The sequence below is a fragment of the Falco cherrug genome, chromosome 6, assembly GCF_023634085.1.
Source record: "Falco cherrug isolate bFalChe1 chromosome 6, bFalChe1.pri, whole genome shotgun sequence".
NCBI lineage: Eukaryota > Metazoa > Chordata > Aves > Falconiformes > Falconidae > Falco > Falco cherrug.
In genome coordinates, this window is record NC_073702.1 from 77,505,207 (window position 1) to 77,521,865 (window position 16,659).

At 45.2% G+C, this 16,659-nt stretch overlaps 1 protein-coding gene and 1 long non-coding RNA gene across 4 annotated transcripts; one reads left to right on the plus strand and one right to left on the minus strand.

The window, feature by feature from the left end:
* Positions 1-4,331: 4,331 nt before the first annotated feature.
* Positions 4,332-4,915, minus strand: LOC114016483 (uncharacterized). Its single transcript, XR_003560932.2, has 2 exons — positions 4,738-4,915; positions 4,332-4,633 (listed from the first exon to the last, which is right to left on the minus strand). It is a non-coding gene; the product is annotated as an uncharacterized LOC114016483 (long non-coding RNA).
* SLC25A27 (solute carrier family 25 member 27) lies at positions 4,627-16,220 on the plus strand. 3 transcript variants are annotated; one of them, XM_055714079.1, is made up of 9 exons: positions 4,627-4,726; positions 6,223-6,414; positions 7,189-7,273; positions 9,128-9,250; positions 10,008-10,126; positions 11,447-11,531; positions 12,178-12,270; positions 12,612-12,714; positions 14,564-16,220. In XM_055714079.1, exons 1-9 carry the CDS (start codon positions 4,627-4,629, stop codon positions 14,633-14,635), a joined length of 972 nt encoding a protein of 323 aa, XP_055570054.1. In that variant the 3' UTR covers positions 14,636-16,220. The 3 variants fall into 3 exon arrangements, 2 of the variants coding, with proteins under 2 accessions (XP_055570054.1, XP_055570055.1); XM_055714080.1 differs by having other exon boundaries at positions 10,008-10,120; XR_008732803.1 differs by lacking the exon at positions 14,564-16,220 and having other exon boundaries at positions 10,008-10,120; positions 12,159-12,270; positions 12,612-12,666.
* The last annotated feature ends 439 nt before the right edge of the window (positions 16,221-16,659 follow it).

Genomic DNA, 16,659 nt, shown 5'->3' on the forward strand with positions numbered 1-16,659 from the left:
GCCGGCCGCAGCAGCTGCTCTGCCTGCTGCATCACCCAGCATGGCTGCGCTGGCCAGGGCGCCCGAGTCAATGAACACGGCCTCTTTTGTCACTCTTGCCAGCTGAGCACTGCCATGGAGACAAGATGTCAAAGCACCAAGCAGCCCAGGGGACAAGCCCTTGTTTTGGGAAAGGCAGAGCCAATTCTCCTCTATACTGGGACGAGGACCAACTCCACCGCTTGCAAAACTTAGATGTTGCTGTGACAAATCCTTGAACTTTGCACCAGTCGCTGGAAGGCTATCCAAGCAGCCAGGGACACAGCCACGGACACTGGCAAAGCACTGCATTGCTTTCTTCAGGTTTATTTGGTTTTTGTTGGTTTGGGGTTGGTTTGTTTGTTTTTGGTGTTTTGGGGTTTTTTGTTTGTTTGTTTGTTTGGGGGTTTTTTTTGCTAATATCAAAGCAGAGAGGCTGTGATTTGGAGATATTTAGCTTTCAGCAAGGCAGATGGCAACAAACTCCTGCAGGCATCACCTGAAGCAGTAAGTCTATTGAAAGGTATCTCTCCCCTGTCTGAGATCATCTCATTAAAGGCTAGATGTGTCCAGTGTCTAAGGAGCAGAGAAAGGCTTCAGAGGCTGAACCTACAATTCAAAACCTGCTGGTGGCCCCTGTAATGTCACTGCAATGCCAGGAAACAAGATTTCAGAGAGGTCAGATTGGTTTCTTTATATGCGTGGAAGTGGCACACCAAAATTACATACAGAATTCATCAAGTATAAAAAAACGCTAGGAAATACTATCACAGTTTACCCCACCCACCCTCAGCCAGGTTGAAGAAACACAAGACCAGGAGGAGGAGCTGATTGATCAGGTTAGTGTGCTGCTGTTCAAAGGAACCTCAACAGGCCCGAGAAATGGGCAAACAGGGACTTACAGAATCACAGCATACCAGGTTGGAAGGGACCTCAAGGATCATTTGGTCGAACCTTTCTTGGAAAAAAAATGGCTTCATGAAGTTCAGCAAAAGGAAATGCCAAGTTCTGCCCCTGGGTAGGACCAGCCCCATGCAAGAGCACAGGCTGGGGGCCACCTGGGTGGAAAGCAGCTTTGCAGATCTGGGGTCCTGGTGGACACCATGTTGAATATGAGGCAGAAATGCCCCTTTGCATTCAACAGCCACTGGGCTGTTAGGAAAGGGTTGGTAGCAGGCTGGGGGAGGTGATCCTGCCCCTCTGCTCAGTGCTGGAGAGATTCATCCAGAGTGCTGGGTCCAGCTCTAGGCTCCCCAGTGCAAGAGAGACATGGACAGACTGGAGCGAGCCCAGTGAAGTGCCAGGAAGTTCATAAAGGGCCTGGAGCATCTGTCATTTGGGGAGAGGCTGAGAGAGCTGGGACAATTCAGCCTGGAGAAGAGAAGGCTCTGGGGGATCTTATCAGTGTGTATGAACGCCTGAAGGCTGGGTACAAAAAAGATGGAGGCAGGCTCTTCGCAGTGGTGCCCAGTGAAAGGGCAAGAGGCAGTGAGCACAAACAAATACAGAAAATTCTACTTTTTTTTTTTTTTTTTTTTTTGCTGTGATGGTGGTCAGACACTGGAACAAGTTGCCCAAGGAGGCTGGGGAGTCCTGGGAGACATCCAAAACCCAGCGGGACACAGGCCTGAGAGCCTGTTCTAGGTGACTAGCCAGTCTCTGGTCCCTCCCAGCCTCAGCTGTTGTGGTGGGTTTTTTGTGATTTTGTCTCCTTTTGCTATGGCTCTTTGTCCAAATCTTCTCTTCTGCTCACTCCCAGGACCTGATCCTCAGGCCCAGACTCCCTGGTTGAACAAGCCCTGCTCAGCCTTTCCAGCTCTTCATCTGTTTGTCCCATAGACATCCAGCTGTATATCACATCTTACATTTCTGCCTTTACTCAAATACTACCTTCATGCATGCATTTCCCTTTTAATCAGTCTCAGCCTTTCTGGCTCTGCCCCAAAACTGTATCCCCATGTCATTCCTCCCAAACCCTACTTAGTTCTGTCCCATTCTCTTCATGTCTGTACTCCTAAATCTCACCAGAATAACACCACACTGGTGTCTGAGTAAGAGATAGACCTCAACTGTGCTTGAACTCGTCCTCCTGTATATTTTTGTAATATTTTAATATTTAATATGTTTATTTCCTGGTTTTATTTTATTAATTAAATTCTTTCTTTTCCTACAAAGTGGTAAAGTGATAAAAGAGCTAAATGCCTTGTAATATTGGAGTATATTTTCGTTACACGCACAGCCTGAGTAGTGAGTTTAAAGTATCTATGTATACAGACAAGACAAGCCCTCAGCCCTCTGTGAAGACATTCATTAAAGGCTTTTGTATTTGTTTTGGACATTTTTGTAATTTTTTTTTTGTTTTAGCTTCTGCTTCTGGGGCATGATTTGGTGAAGGACAAGAGACACTGCTGAAAGGCACTAGTGTGTGGAGGATACAACCCATACAATGGCACAGTAGTTACCCACAACTTTTTCTCAGACTAGATCCTAGTCCTGGACAGGTAATAGTTAATGGTCTTTCCGATGTAAACTAGCACAGTCACCACCAATGGCAGCAGGTGAGAGGATGGGAGCAGTTTGGCTGCCTTTTTCCAGCAGCACACAGCTCTCCCAGACCCTGCTGCTGTTTCCATCGCATCTGAGGTCCATGCTCCCTCCCCGCACATGCAGCCTTTGATCAAACTGGCGTTGTCTCGCTGAAAACTGAAATAAATAAATAGGAAGCGCCCTCTCTGTTGGAGCTGTCTCCCTCAGGATTTGGGGATATATAAACTCCAGCTGTTTATATATCACACATACGGAGGTGGAGCTCCATAGGCACTGGCCCTTCCCTGCTCCACAAATCACAGAGCTGTCCACACAAGCGTCCATCTCCAGGTCAGGCTCATTGCAAAGATTCTGTAGGAAGAGAAAATTCTTCCTCATGGCCATCACCAAATCAAGCTGGTTTAAAAAAGAACTTATTTCTCCAGACTAAAAATGACCACACAGAGCTGCTCTCTCCATAGGATGCCGCAGTGCCATGGGGTTTATTTTAAGGAGTGACCTAGTTGTTGTTTTCCACCCCTAAAGCATGGTTATAGAAAAGACAGTGTCCACCACAGGTGTACATCTAAGGGAAGAGAGACAACGGACATAACATGCAATGTGGGAAATTCTGACTGAACGGAAGGAAAAAATACTCACAAAGTGGTTAAGAACTGGAGCAGGCTGTGGTCGTGAAATCACCATCCTTGGAGGTTTTCAGGTGACCAAAGATGACCCTGGGCAACCTGAGATAGCTCTGAAGCTATCCCTGCTCTGACCAGAGGATAGTAGCAGATGACCTCTAGAGGTCCTCTCCAACCTAAATTACAAATTGATGACCTACAGGCTGATACGAAGTGGCACGAGCTGACCAAAGCCTAGAGAACAGTCATGGAGGGAGGCACAAAAGTGCCAACAGCAGATTGCATAAACTGTTTAGAATAAAGTTCTGAACCACTTGTACCCTCAGTGCAGCCAGGCATGTTTGCATTACATTGCACTATGACGTCTTCCCACTTTAATCAGGGTTTTGTCGGTAGTTTGCTTTTAACGCAAAGAAGGATCGAATTTAATATCTTTTACTGGTGACCGACAAGATAAATTAATCTGACTTTAGCTGAGTATTTCACTTGCAATGCTCCCTTGGTGTGAATCGTTGTGACCCGGATTGCACACCAACATGTCAGGCAGTCAGACAGGGGTGTGGGGAGGTGTTCTAGGATATGTTTCTGTGACCTAAAAAACCCTCAGATCCACAGCATGAGGATTAGTGATTAATGGCTAATGATTAACTTAGTGATTCAGCGGAGCCTTAATAATAAATAAAAAGCTTCTCCTGAACAGCACATGCCTTACCCTTTTCTTCATAATGAGAAACTAAATATGCCTATATTAAGAGAAATTAGGACTGGCACACAATTAACAGGGCTTCAGCGTTCAGCCAGGAAAAGCTTTAAACTTTTCACACACAGAGCTTTGGGCAGAGATCGGCTTCTGTCTTCCCAGGTTTGCATGTCCCTTGCTCAAACTGCCCTGCTGCGCCTAATCCCCAGGAGACAGGGATTGCTACAAGCACTCCAGCACTCACACTCCAGCTGTGCTTGCAGGTGTTGCTAACACAGCTTTCCTTAACCCAGACCTGTATCAATCCATCTGTATGGGATGTGTGTGCAGCTGTTTGACACAGGGATGCAGGCTGGGGCTCCCGAGGCACTGCTCTCAATGACAGCACGCCACACGCCTGCTCATATTCTTGAGGTCTGATTAATGATTTATTTTTTTTAAAAAAATGTAGATAATGGGAAAATTTGTGCGTGTGGCTGTACCTGCACTGCTGGTTTCCTGGCAAAAAGTCTTTTCCCAGGAGCCTGTTGCGCAGGAGTCGCTGGCGTCCCTGCACAAGGACCTGGCAGCTCTGCAGGAGGCACTGGGGCTGCTACGGTTCGTGGTGCTGGCGCTGGAGAAACGTCACCTTCAGTAATCTGTCTCCTCAAGGACCCAGCACAGAACTGAGTCAAGGGCTGCTTTTTCTCCAGACCCTCGCAGGGTGGCCGGTTAGCCGTGTTTCAGGTTAGAGGCTAGATGTCACCTGCAGAAGAGAAGAGCTTACCTCTTGCAGAGAGATGGCCCCGAGCCAGCAAATTGGCTCTGTCAGCCTGTGCAGCAGCTGTGGCAGAACTAGGTACAACTCACCGTGATTTTCTGAGAGGGAAGGGGGTCAAAATTGACTTATGGGGGGCAGGGGGCACTTCAGGCCCTGGATGCCTCATTCCTCGGTGTTCACTCCGGCTTCTCTGCTCCAGCAAATTCGTTCCACTCTGCGCCGACAGTAATTGAAGCCTTGTGAGTGTGTTAAGCCACCTGACTGTGGCTGGAGGTAGGGCTTTTTCAGCTCAAAATCTTTGCCTCCGAGACCAAAGGGCTGCAGTCCTTAACACAGAGCAGTTGTAACTAATTGAAGATTTGTGCTTGCTGGGTTTCTGGAAGAAGAGTAAAGAGGCAGGGTGATCTGTTTCCTAAGTTAGCAGCAAGGGGCTGACTTCTTCAGGAATTTGCTTTTCATAGTTAATGCAGGTTAATCAAAGAAAAATAGAAGCTGATGTTGCTGGTTACAGTGGAGATATCTGTAAAAATGGAGTATAGTAAACTGCTTGCTGGAATGCAGGAAAGCAGCAGCCTGGCATCTGCGTAGCACTACTTTGTGATCAGTAACTTATTTGGAATATTTCTCAGCATATTCTATATAACTTCTACAAGCTCTTGCAGGCAGATCGGTTGCCCTGCTCTAATGATTTGTAACTTCTCAATCTTTGCTAATCTTTAAACACGAATACCAAACTTAATGTACAAATAGACTGTAGGTCTGCTGAGGCTTTGAGCAGTGTCTGCATTCCCCTAACACCTCTCAGTCCTGCCCTGGAAGGACCCTGTAGCACATGGTGTTACAGAGGTATCGAACAAAACACAACCAAGACTCCTGGGCACTCACTGCCTGAGACAGGCTGGGAAAGTCCATCACCCAGTGGCCTGGAAATGAAATTAAGGGCAGCAAATACATACTTGTACTGTTTCAGAAGCAGCCCTGGGAAGCCGAGATCTAGCTGGACCACCTTCCCTGGCCACCAGTTATTTCAAAGAAATAACAGGCTAAACATGATTTTAGTGTCTGCATCAGAAAAGCAGCATGTTTTAGGGTGGTTCGTAGGACAGATGCTCACCTGCATGTGTGTCTGCATTACGATGGCCGCTGTGGGGTTGCTTCTGACTGTAAAGTGTGCTGCCACTATGCTTGGCAGAATTGGAGAGGCCACATGCTCAATAAGAGATTTGACTGATTTTTATTCAGGGGGAGGATTGGATTGGAACAGGATTTTTAATCCCGAGTCTCTTGCAAAGTACGTGTATTGCATGACAAATCTGCAAAAAGAAATAAGAGAAAAAGACTTGGTGTTTGATGGGAATGTATTTTGGTCACTTTTAACAGACTTGGACACGAATCTCCTGTTCTCCATGAATTGCCTGCACCTGCAGTTGGGTATGATCCCTGCTGCCTGCTGGCACTTGCACAGCCCCCTTGGCTGCCTGGCAGGGAGGACTGTGGTGTAGATGTTACCAGCATGGTAGGGCTCCCCACCGCTGCACTCGTATTCATGTTTTCCCCCTTCTCTTTCTCTTCAGTGACATTTCCCCTGGATCTCACAAAAACTCGACTGCAGGTCCAAGGTGAAGCTGCTGTTCATCGCAATGGAGCTGCCACCAGCCAGGCAGCCCCTTACCGCGGCATGCTGCGCACTGCAGCTGGCATTGTGCAAGAAGAGGGCTTACAAAAGCTCTGGCAAGGAGCCACACCAGCCGTCTACCGCCACATAGGTGATTATCTGCTTATGATGGGACAAGTTTGGGTCTGGCCTTCTGTGGCCAACAGCCTTTTGGAGTGAACTTGCCATATCTTCTTGTACTTTAAATACATCTGTAAGGACTTCTTCAGCCTACCCTGCAATCCCGCTTCGAAATATATGGGATTCTGGCTCAGTATCATCTCTTCCCTCTCTCGCCCATTCCTTCACAGCCTTATTCTGGCTTCTGGGAAAACAAAATACAATTTCCCTGTTGTCTTTGCAGGGAAGTCTTCAGTGCAAGCAGGCACTCAGTCCTCAGAACAATAAATATATTTTATCTGAGGGAAGTGGGGATGGGCTGGGAAAAAAAGATAAGGTTGCAAGCGCTAGGATGAGGAAATGCATTAGCAGTTTGTCCACAAGTAACAGCTTTCTGTGTTTTATTTGGAAATAGGGTGACAGCAACAAACCTCAAAAGCACTTGTGGGAGGTTTTGTGCTTGGCATCAGCTGGAGGGAAGCAATGCAGTCACATCTCCTTAGTGTGCCAGCACAAGCCATACTGCCTCCTGGCAGATGTGCGGCTCATCCAGAGAGATGCTCTCATGCTAAAAAGTTCTGGCTCTAGCATTGCTACCAGGCAGCCCCCTTGCTTTCCCTACTTTGATCATGGATATGAGAGCAGTGACCAGCTGACCCAGGCGAGCTCTGGAGAGTTTTACAACCAATCTCTTGGTCTCTCTATCACAGTGTGAACTCCAGAAATGGCAGATGCAAGAACCGTCTCCTGCTTTTGTTTTCCGCAGTGTACTCTGGCATTCGGATGGTTGCGTATGAACATCTCCGTGACTCCGTGCTTGGCAGGGCTGAGGATGAAAGCTTTCCTTTCTGGTAACGCTGAGTATTTATGCTTTTGCCTGTTTGGAGATTGTCCTTAGCGTAGGAATCCTGCAGCCCTAAAAGCTGCCTTTTCTTCATGGCTCGCCTATCCTAAAGAGGTTAAATATAAAGTAGAGGTTCAAGCACTGATACAGACTCTCTGGTTTTAGTTCCAGGGCAGTGTCTCTTCATTCAGCTGGGAGCAGGACTAAAATATATTGAAATAAGTTTATCAGAGGCTTAACTAGGACCATGATTACTAAGGATACTCTGCTAAAGAGATGGAGAAACATGATAAACCACATCGACAGTAGCAGCTGTCCCGAGCTGTGACTCCGGGTCTGTGCTGTAGTGGCAGCTCTTTGATTTCCGTGTGGGTCAGGGGATGCTGGGCAGTGTAGGTGAGTTGTGGCTCACTGTACAGCTGCGTGTGACAGCTGCTGGAGAAGCCGTGAGCGACTGCACAAACCTGACACCAGTGTGAGTAACCGTGACAAATCCTACAGCTGCTGGGGTAATGCAAACCAGAGGTCCAGGTGAGCCAAGCTGGACTTGCAGCTTGCGCCCTGCTCAGCTCCCAGGTCACCCGAGAGCTTGTTTAGCTTCACACGGGGTGAAGATACATTCCCAAAGGTATGAAGGATATCTCAAATATCGCCTGGAGCTGTGCAGAAAAGAAGCGAGGGGATCTGAAATCTGAAATCTCCGATTTTCAGCTGCTGAAGGGATGGAACCTGGTAGGTGTCGCGCAGCAGCAGTATGGTGATGCTCTGCTGTTTTGCTGCTTGTTGTACTGCCTGGGTAAGAAATGACTATGCCACTGGATTACAAGCAAGGGCAATAGGAAGGTTTGCCAGTGCTGGTGGTGTATCTTAGCCCAAGAGATGGGAAGTTCCTGGCTACTGAAGAGGCAGATCATGAAGGAAAAAAACACTCTTTTATTCATGTGTGCATGACAGATGTCAGCCTAAGTTGAATCTGTACATCCTTCCTAAGGAGACAAATGATCCCTATAAAAAGCAAAACCAAAGTCAATGTTTTGCAAGTTTAATTCAGCAACAGTTAAATCTCACTCAGTCCTTTTTTTGACAATGCAAGTGACATACAGTCACAGAATTACCCCTTCACCTGTGGGGAATGAGCAGATTTTTATAGAAGTTTTGCAAAAAAATTGTAATTTCTAATTGTCAAATCCTTATTGTTAAAATGCCAGTCATGTACTTTTATAATCACACACATTATCACATACAATCAAGTATCTTACTCCAAAGCCAGATCTTGGGTTGAAAATGTAACCATTTTTAGGCTAGGTTTTATAAAATATAATACAAAATACTTGTCATGCCTGGTGCTATGGGAAGGGGGACCTGTGGATAATACTGAAATTTCTAGTTCTACTAAAATAAGTAGAAGCAGAAAATTAACACAACTTAACTAGTAGCAACGGGAGAGAAAGAAAAGTTTTATATATCAGCAAGCAGTTTAGAACTTCAGATTGGCATTCAGTTATTACAATATATGAAGCACCATCTCTTACTTGTATACCTTGCCATCCTGCCTTCAAACCTTAAGCAAAGAGTATAATGTAACCCGAAGAGGAAGCAGAGCATCTTGGTGACCTATAATATGATTTTTCCCACTCCGCTAAGTTTTAACCCATTCTTAAAATTGACAGAAGTATTTCTGACCCTCTTAACTACCTGCAGTTGCCACAATTATTACCCTAACACTGGCCATTTAGTATAAGTAATAACTATTTACACTTGTTTCACCTAGGTTGTGCTGCTGAACCCTTCAGCTCGAGCACTGGGATTTGTGAAGACTTCCAGTGTTTTCTGTAGCATGTCTTTTTTCCCTGTTTGGCAGGAAAGCTGTAGTTGGAGGCATGTCTGCAGGTGCCATCGGACAGTTTTTCGCCAGCCCAACTGATCTGGTGAAGGTGCAGATGCAGATGGAGGGGAAAAGGAAGTTGGAAGGAAAGCCGTTACGGTTGGTTCCTCTTGAAGCTGGCATTTTTTCCCTGTTAATGATTACTCTTTGGTCCAGGATGTGGTTGTCTCTGTTTTCTGCCACTTCCTGTCCCCAGCTGCTCTGTGCCCTTTTTGGGGGAAAAGCAGTACCTGGGAGGCATGCAATGGCTCTGGGCACTGGAGAGGGTGGAAAATTCGAGACTTCCTCCTTATTCCATTTATACTCGCCGCCTTCCTTATTCTGTTGTATTGGTCCCAGAAACCAAAAACTCCCACCCATCCTACATGCGCAGCATGTCCACGCTAGTGCTTTGCCGGAGGAAGGGAAGGATGCTTTCTGAAGGGAAGCTGGAAGGAAGGATGGGGGAAACGGCTTGTGCAGGACACGGGTGCAGGGAAGGACTGGGTCACCTGCAGACAGCAGGCCTTGAGAACCTTTCGGGAGATACCTGGACACGCTGCTCTTTGCATCCAAAACTGCTGGCATTGTTTTGTGTCTCATAATTTAGTATTGCAACCCAGCTGTGGGATCAAAGGGTTGTCTGCTAGTGACCAGATTGCTGCTTAGCAGGACAGCTCGTATGTTTGGTAAAATATCACAGCACGGAAGTCAAAGATGGATCCGAAAATGGATCCAACAATGAATCCAGAGGGCCAGATCCTCGCAGGTATAAATTGCCATTCCTATGTGAGGACCTGGTGCAGCAAAGTGCTGAAATATGCAAAGATTTCTCCATAGCTGGGCTGTCTACCTACTAGTTGCATATTGATTTCAGGTTTCGAGGAGTGCACCATGCATTTATGAAGATCCTGTCTAAAGGAGGAATACGGGGGCTTTGGGCTGGATGGCTGCCCAATGTCCAGAGAGCTGCTCTGGTGAACATGGGAGGTACCTGTAAGAACTTGATCTGCAGCACTTAAGGCCGCATCTAAGCTTTAAGAAGAGTTCACCTGCTCCCCTGGTATTAAGTCTCTTGATTATCTACACTGAGTACCTGTTTGGAGTGCGCTGCAGGTGACTTCTGCCTTGTGCACCGGTGTTTTGGGTCCTGTGGATATCAAGTTGCTTAAAAATAAGTTTGTGCCAGAGCCTAAGAAATGGTGAGCTGGAAGCTGAGGGGGTCCCATGGCCAGCAGAGCAGGGACCTCACCAGCTGCAACCCAGCCCCCCCGCCCTGCCCCTGCACCCCAGCAGGGTATAGCCAGTGAAGGCAGCCAGGTTTCACTAAGATCCAGATCCTCAGGGACGTGTGTGGTGATGAGGCAGGTCTGAGGCCAAGCCATGAAGCTGAGCCAGTGCCAGGGCTGGTGAGGGTCACCAGGGTCAGACAGAGCTCAGAATCACCAGCAGGTCCATGGTGGTAAGACAGGTCCAAGGTTGAGCTAGGGAGAGAGTCCATGGGTCAGTGTCCCATGCTACAACAAGGTGTGATGGAGCTGCAGAGCAGCTGCTGGAGTGCTCAGCTGATCCAGGAAGCCCTCACTCTTTCCACATATAGACAGAGCTTTCCTCTGTCTCTCCAAAACTGCTAGGGTGTGTTGATGGTCTTTGCTCTCCTTCTTGAGGTTCTGTTTGTAAAGTAAGGAGGGAGATGTCTTTGGGAGTGAAAGACACTGCCCACAGGTTCTCACCATAAATACTCTGTGCTCGGTACATACTATAGCATTGTCTTGGCAATTTTCACTTTTGGACATTGTGTTTTCTTTGGCACGATGGCTACCAATATCTAGGTCATTCAACACAGTGTTACATTAACAGCATGACTAACAAATGTCTTGGAAGGTAGAAAATGAGAGGTGGTGTAAGCTTACACCTTCTAAGCAGCAGTAATGGAATCGCTGGATGGCTGATGTTTGCAGCAGAAGCTGATAGAGGAGGGGGCTATAGCATGCCTATTAGCTAAGGTACATCTCTCCATACACAATGATAACGTGCAGTCTTCTTTTGAAGAATCTTCCATTTGGGCTCCATGTTATCATTTGTAGGGTAAATCAGAGAAGATGGTAGTAGAAAGGAGCATGTACTCACATGTCCAAAGATGGGACTTAGGTGCCCCAACCGTCATCAGAAGCTGGGGGCAGAGTGCTAGCTGTGCCAATGGGAGGAGCTGCCCGGGGAACTTAGGTCTTGCCACACCTCCATCCTATGTAGTGAACACCACACACCCCATTTATTTCTGACAGTACTGGTTTTTTCTAATTATCCTCTTTACAGATCTGACAACTTATGACACAGTGAAACACTTCTTGCTTCTGAACACGTCACTTTCAGACAACAGCGTGACTCACAGTGTTGCCAGGTGTCGTATTCCCTGATAACTCCTTTTCCACTGTGAGGCATTTCCAGCCTCGCTGCCTTGATCTGCCTCTCTGTGCCAGCAGAAGCCCCTTTTCTTTGGGCATGATACTGCTGATGAAATGCACCTTTATCTTTTCTTTTTTATTTTTTTTTTCCTGAGAGAACATCATTTTACAAAAGACACAAGGGAAAGGATGCAACCACTGCTACAAAACTGCCCTTCCTGGAAGTGCCTTGCTGATGCATTTAAGCACCTTTGCTCTCATCTGTGAGAGCACAGGCATTTCCACTTTTCTAGAATTGCTACTATTTTATCTAATCTAGTTTTAATTTTAGCAGACAGTAAGGATGAGAGATACCACCCCTGCAGAACCACCTCTTTTACTCCTTTAAATCATGCAGAAATCTGCTTTGTATAAAGCAATATCATAAATTGCCTGTTGTGGGTCCTTTATCCCTGCCTCAGAACATCTGAGCAAGAGCATCCCAGCAAGCCTTCTCCCAAATCAAGTTTATGTTATGAGGTATCACTCATGATTTTATAGTAACTGTTTTAATGTGCCTTTGTTATTAGAACTGGAATCATGGTGCTTAAATGGCCACAATAAATTTTGGTTTCTTCTTTAAGTATCTGTTGCTGTTGACAGTTGCTGTTCTGGCCTGGTGGCAGCTGTTCTGGGAACTCCTGCTGATGTGGTCAAAACACGGATAATGAACCAGCCGAGGGATAAGCAGGGAAGGTACGGGCACTCCAGAGATCAACTTTTCAGTAGCAAACTGAAACCCTGAGTCTCACTGATTTCACTGGGAGTGAAGTGCTGAGTTTCTAATTTGCTTTTCATCTTTTTGAAGATAATTTTACTGATTTAGTAAATGTCTGCGGGGTATTGCTGTGACAGCCACCTAAGCATACTCAGTTACTGGGGTAGATTTCAGTTCTCATTAGACTCCAGTGAGCTTACAAAAGAGCTCTTGTTTGTATAAATTGATCAGATGCCAATTGTTTTTTTGGGAGGATGGGATTTTTAAAAATTGCATATTAGTAATTCTAACTCTACTTATACTCCTTGCACATCGCTAGAGGTCTGCTGTACAAGTCTTCCATGGACTGCTTGATTCAGACTGTAAAGGGTGAAGGGTTTATGTCTCTATACAAAGGCTTTATACCAACCTGGATGCGAATGGTAAGCGCCTTTTAACTCTCTTTACAAGACATTTGAACAATGTGGCATTAAACTGTAAGGAGTTCTTTCTATGTCAACAGTTTTTCAACACTATTTGGGTGTCTCAATTTAATTGCCACTAGCATAGTTGAATGCAGTGCATGACAGTTGTCTGCATGCAGTATCACTTCCCCCACGTTGCCTCTTGCATATCTCTAATATGGAAAATGCTATCCTGCTTAATTGCTAGTGATTTTCCTTGCTTTTTTTTTTTACAATTTCAGGATCCCTCCTTTCTCTCTTCCCCAAACCCCTTGTTGTTCCCTTCTTACTCCCAGCCCTGAATTCCCTTGGCATCCCTTGTACTTTAATTCCTCCTTCTCTCCTGATCCCAGAATTGCTTTATTACTCTTCCAACCTGGGCCTCCTACCCCTCTTGTATTCAGGCTGGCAGCTTTCTCCTCCACACTGCTGGGCTGTTAAAGCTACATGTGTACAGTTAAGCTTAGCAGCAGCTGGAGCCTGGGAACTGAAACTTGGCTGTTAATTTGGGCAAGGGACAATTCCCAATAGCTAATTTAGATGTATGACTGTGTCTAGACTCTGCAAGCTGGCTTCAAGGTCTTAACACTGTTTAAATTACCAGATTGAGTGCTATGATCGAAAGCAAAAGCCTCCCTTCTCTAATTTAACTGAGCACAACAGTGGTCAGCAGCCTCTAGTAAGAGCAGTTACAGGAAGGTTCTGCTCAGTCCCCTGAGCCAAAGCATATTCAGTATCGATGGGGTCTTTGCGAGTTTACGGCTCACAATTTCCACAGAGCATATGGCAACTTAGATTTCCTGAAGGCTTGGGAACGTTTAATGGGTGTTTCAGAGGAGCAGAAAAAGGTATTTCATAGGCACAAGGCAGCCTTTTGCCAAACGTTTAACCATTTTTCTAACCCCCCCAAAAAATTTTTTTTAAAAAAAGGCATCTCAACTACATGGGTGCATGTCGGAGCACTCTCCAAACTATCAAGCTGCAACAAGGTCTTTTACCATCTCATACCAGCACACTCTTCATGCCAGTCCCTCTGCTGCCTTCCCCTGGTTTCTCCTCACCTAGAGCATGCTGGTTTTTTTTTTTTTTTCTCTCTTTCTTTCTTTCTTTCTTTTCTTTCTCCCTCTCTCTTCCTCTCTCTGCTTCTCCCTCATCTGCTCTCTCTTCATTGGCTCTCAACCACTTAACAGAACCAGCCACAGCTGCACCTTATCTACATCGGCCAATCCCCCACCCCTGAAGCCAGCCCACAGCTGTATATTATCAATGCTAATTAACCTGGCTTCATTCTACAATTCTTTTTTTAAAAAACATTTCATACCTTATGTTTTTAACAATCATTACAACCTTTTTACAAATAATTTTTTCATACAGTCCTCTATAACTCCTCTACAATTTCCCGTTTTTTTTCTTTTTTCTTTTCCTTTTTAACATTGCATACTTCATGTTTTTACCAACCATCACAAAGTTTTTACAAATAAAATTTTCATATAGTCCTCTATAACTCCTCTAAGGTGCAGGACATAAATGTTATGCAAGAAGAACAAGTAAACTCTGAAAAAAAATTAAAAATAATTTAGCCTGAAGTATCCCCCAACTCTGAAACATTTCAGGTCAAACATTTGTGGGCTGGCAAGCTGGAAAAAAAAAGTTCTAGGTGTCTTGTAAAGGACTGGGTAGCCCTAATCATATGCAACACTATGATTTTTGCATGAGAGATATGAGATCGAGCATAAGAATGTGATTTTTAAGAGGAGATAGTTTAATCTAACGGGTTTATTGGGTCACTTCTGTTTTAAGCCTCTGACTTCAGTGTTTGCTTTCACAGGCTCCTTGGTCACTGGTATTCTGGCTTACATATGAACAAATCAGAAGGATTAGTGGCATTAGTTCTTTTTAAAGTCATGAAGCTACTTCAGTATTCACAAAACAAAGAAGAATGGAAAGCTGAGTTCTCATTCCACAAGGCATCCTGACCCCACAGAAAATAATGCATTTAGGAGACAGGCAGAAGGATCACATGTATAGGTTGCTGCCCCAAATCCAGTCCTTACTGGTTAGGAGTGGCCATGACTTAAGGATACTATTTGCTTGTCAAACTGCTGTATGAAATTTAAGTAATCCACGGGATAAAATTGTCACAATAATACTTGCTGCAGTGAGCGTCAGCTTTCTAAAACTGTCAGAAGAAGTTAAAAAAAAAATCTAACAAGCAAGTGGAATATAATACTGTTGGCTTGTTTGATAACAGAGATGGTTCCTATTGTCAAGGACAAGAGGAGGTTGAACAACACAGCACTAAACATCTTCTGTGGCTAAGCAGTCCAGAAAATTATTTACGAATTTTTGTTATTATTACATTTGCACACAGTTCTTCATGGAACTACCTCTTGTTAGCGTGATGCCTCAGCAAACCAAGCCTGCAGTGCTAGGTGCTGAAAAAGATTAAAGCAGTTTACCTGATTTCAAATTTACTATGCACAAAAAGTGCAAGAGTTTGTGTTCCTCTTCATTTCTAGAGATCACCCGACCTCTTCACTCAACTATTTGAGTAACATCCATGAGTGAAATGCAGTCCTGTACCCAGGAAATCAAAAGCCTAGTTTGCTCTGCCCCTCTTGAAGGACTCATGATACACATGCTGCTCATAGGACCAAGTTGAACTACCTGTTCCACGAGAGTCCCCGTGCTGATGTGGCAGACCGGGCCACTGAAGTACCACTTTTCCATAGAAATACATGCTGTGCCCAGTTCAAACCTAGATAGAAATGTAACGTTCTTTTCAAAACCACCAAATGTTTGCCTAAGGGTGATTTATTATATTTTTTTAACCTAAAGCTTTCCAGATCTCATAGGGAAGGGGACTACTGCTGTTTGTCACTAGGCTTATCTTCGGCAATCAGGAGGCAAAAATGCAGTATAAAAGCAATCATAACATAGATAGAAAAAAGCTGGCTTTGATTTAGCAGTATCTAGTAAAGACGTGACTGTACATGACAGCTCTCCAAGTAAATGCTCAGGATTTCTTCTAGTCTTTGCAACTAGTATCTTCAATGTGCCAATTTCTGATTAAATACAGTTCGGGTGTTGTCTTGGCTTGCAGTCGTACTTTTTGTTTGTAGTGTAGATGTGTTGTGGCTGCATGCATCTGGGTGTGTGATTCCCTCTTGGAAAAAATTCATCTCACCATTATTAGGGGGTCAGAAGTTTTTGTTCAGAAATACTGGTATCCATCTAGTTGTCAGCCTAAGAAACCAAACTGAGTTCCTTCCCTCTGGCACACCATCACCAGTGATTATAAACCATCAGTCAAAGCTGCTTTTTCAGTTACCTGCTAAGTGGTCCTGCCTGCAATCCGGTTACTCAGATAAACCCGATGATGGATTATGCATAAGTACCTTATCTAGTGAGTTTAAAAAATTTTAAATGCCTTGTAGTGAAAACCTGTTTTAACTCTTAGTAAAACTCTTTTTATGAGCATGAAACACTAGAGTGTTGTGTTGATTGCTAGTATTTTGTATTTTTTAAAAAATAATGTGAATAGCAAAACTTGCCACATTAACTCCTTAATGTTTTGTAGTGCCAAATTTTTCAAGCAAGACTGAAGCACTTGGCCTTATTAAGTTAGCAGCTTCGGTTTCCAAAGCCAAGAATTAGCCCTAGGACAGCACTGAGGTTGCTGGGCTAGACCCTCCTGTGGCCTAAGAAAGGCTCCGTGAAGTCCAGGCCTTCCTCGTCCTCACCCCTCCACTTCTGACCATTGTCCCAAAAGGCTGGGAGGCAGCCCCATCCAAATCTCAAAGGTCTGCCTGGGAAAAGTGGGGCAAACCCAGCGAGAAATCGCACCCTTGCAGAGCCCAACAGATGGAAGGGATCCGTGTGCCTGCCAGGGCTGTCTGGAGGCGGCCACCAAACAGGGCACCC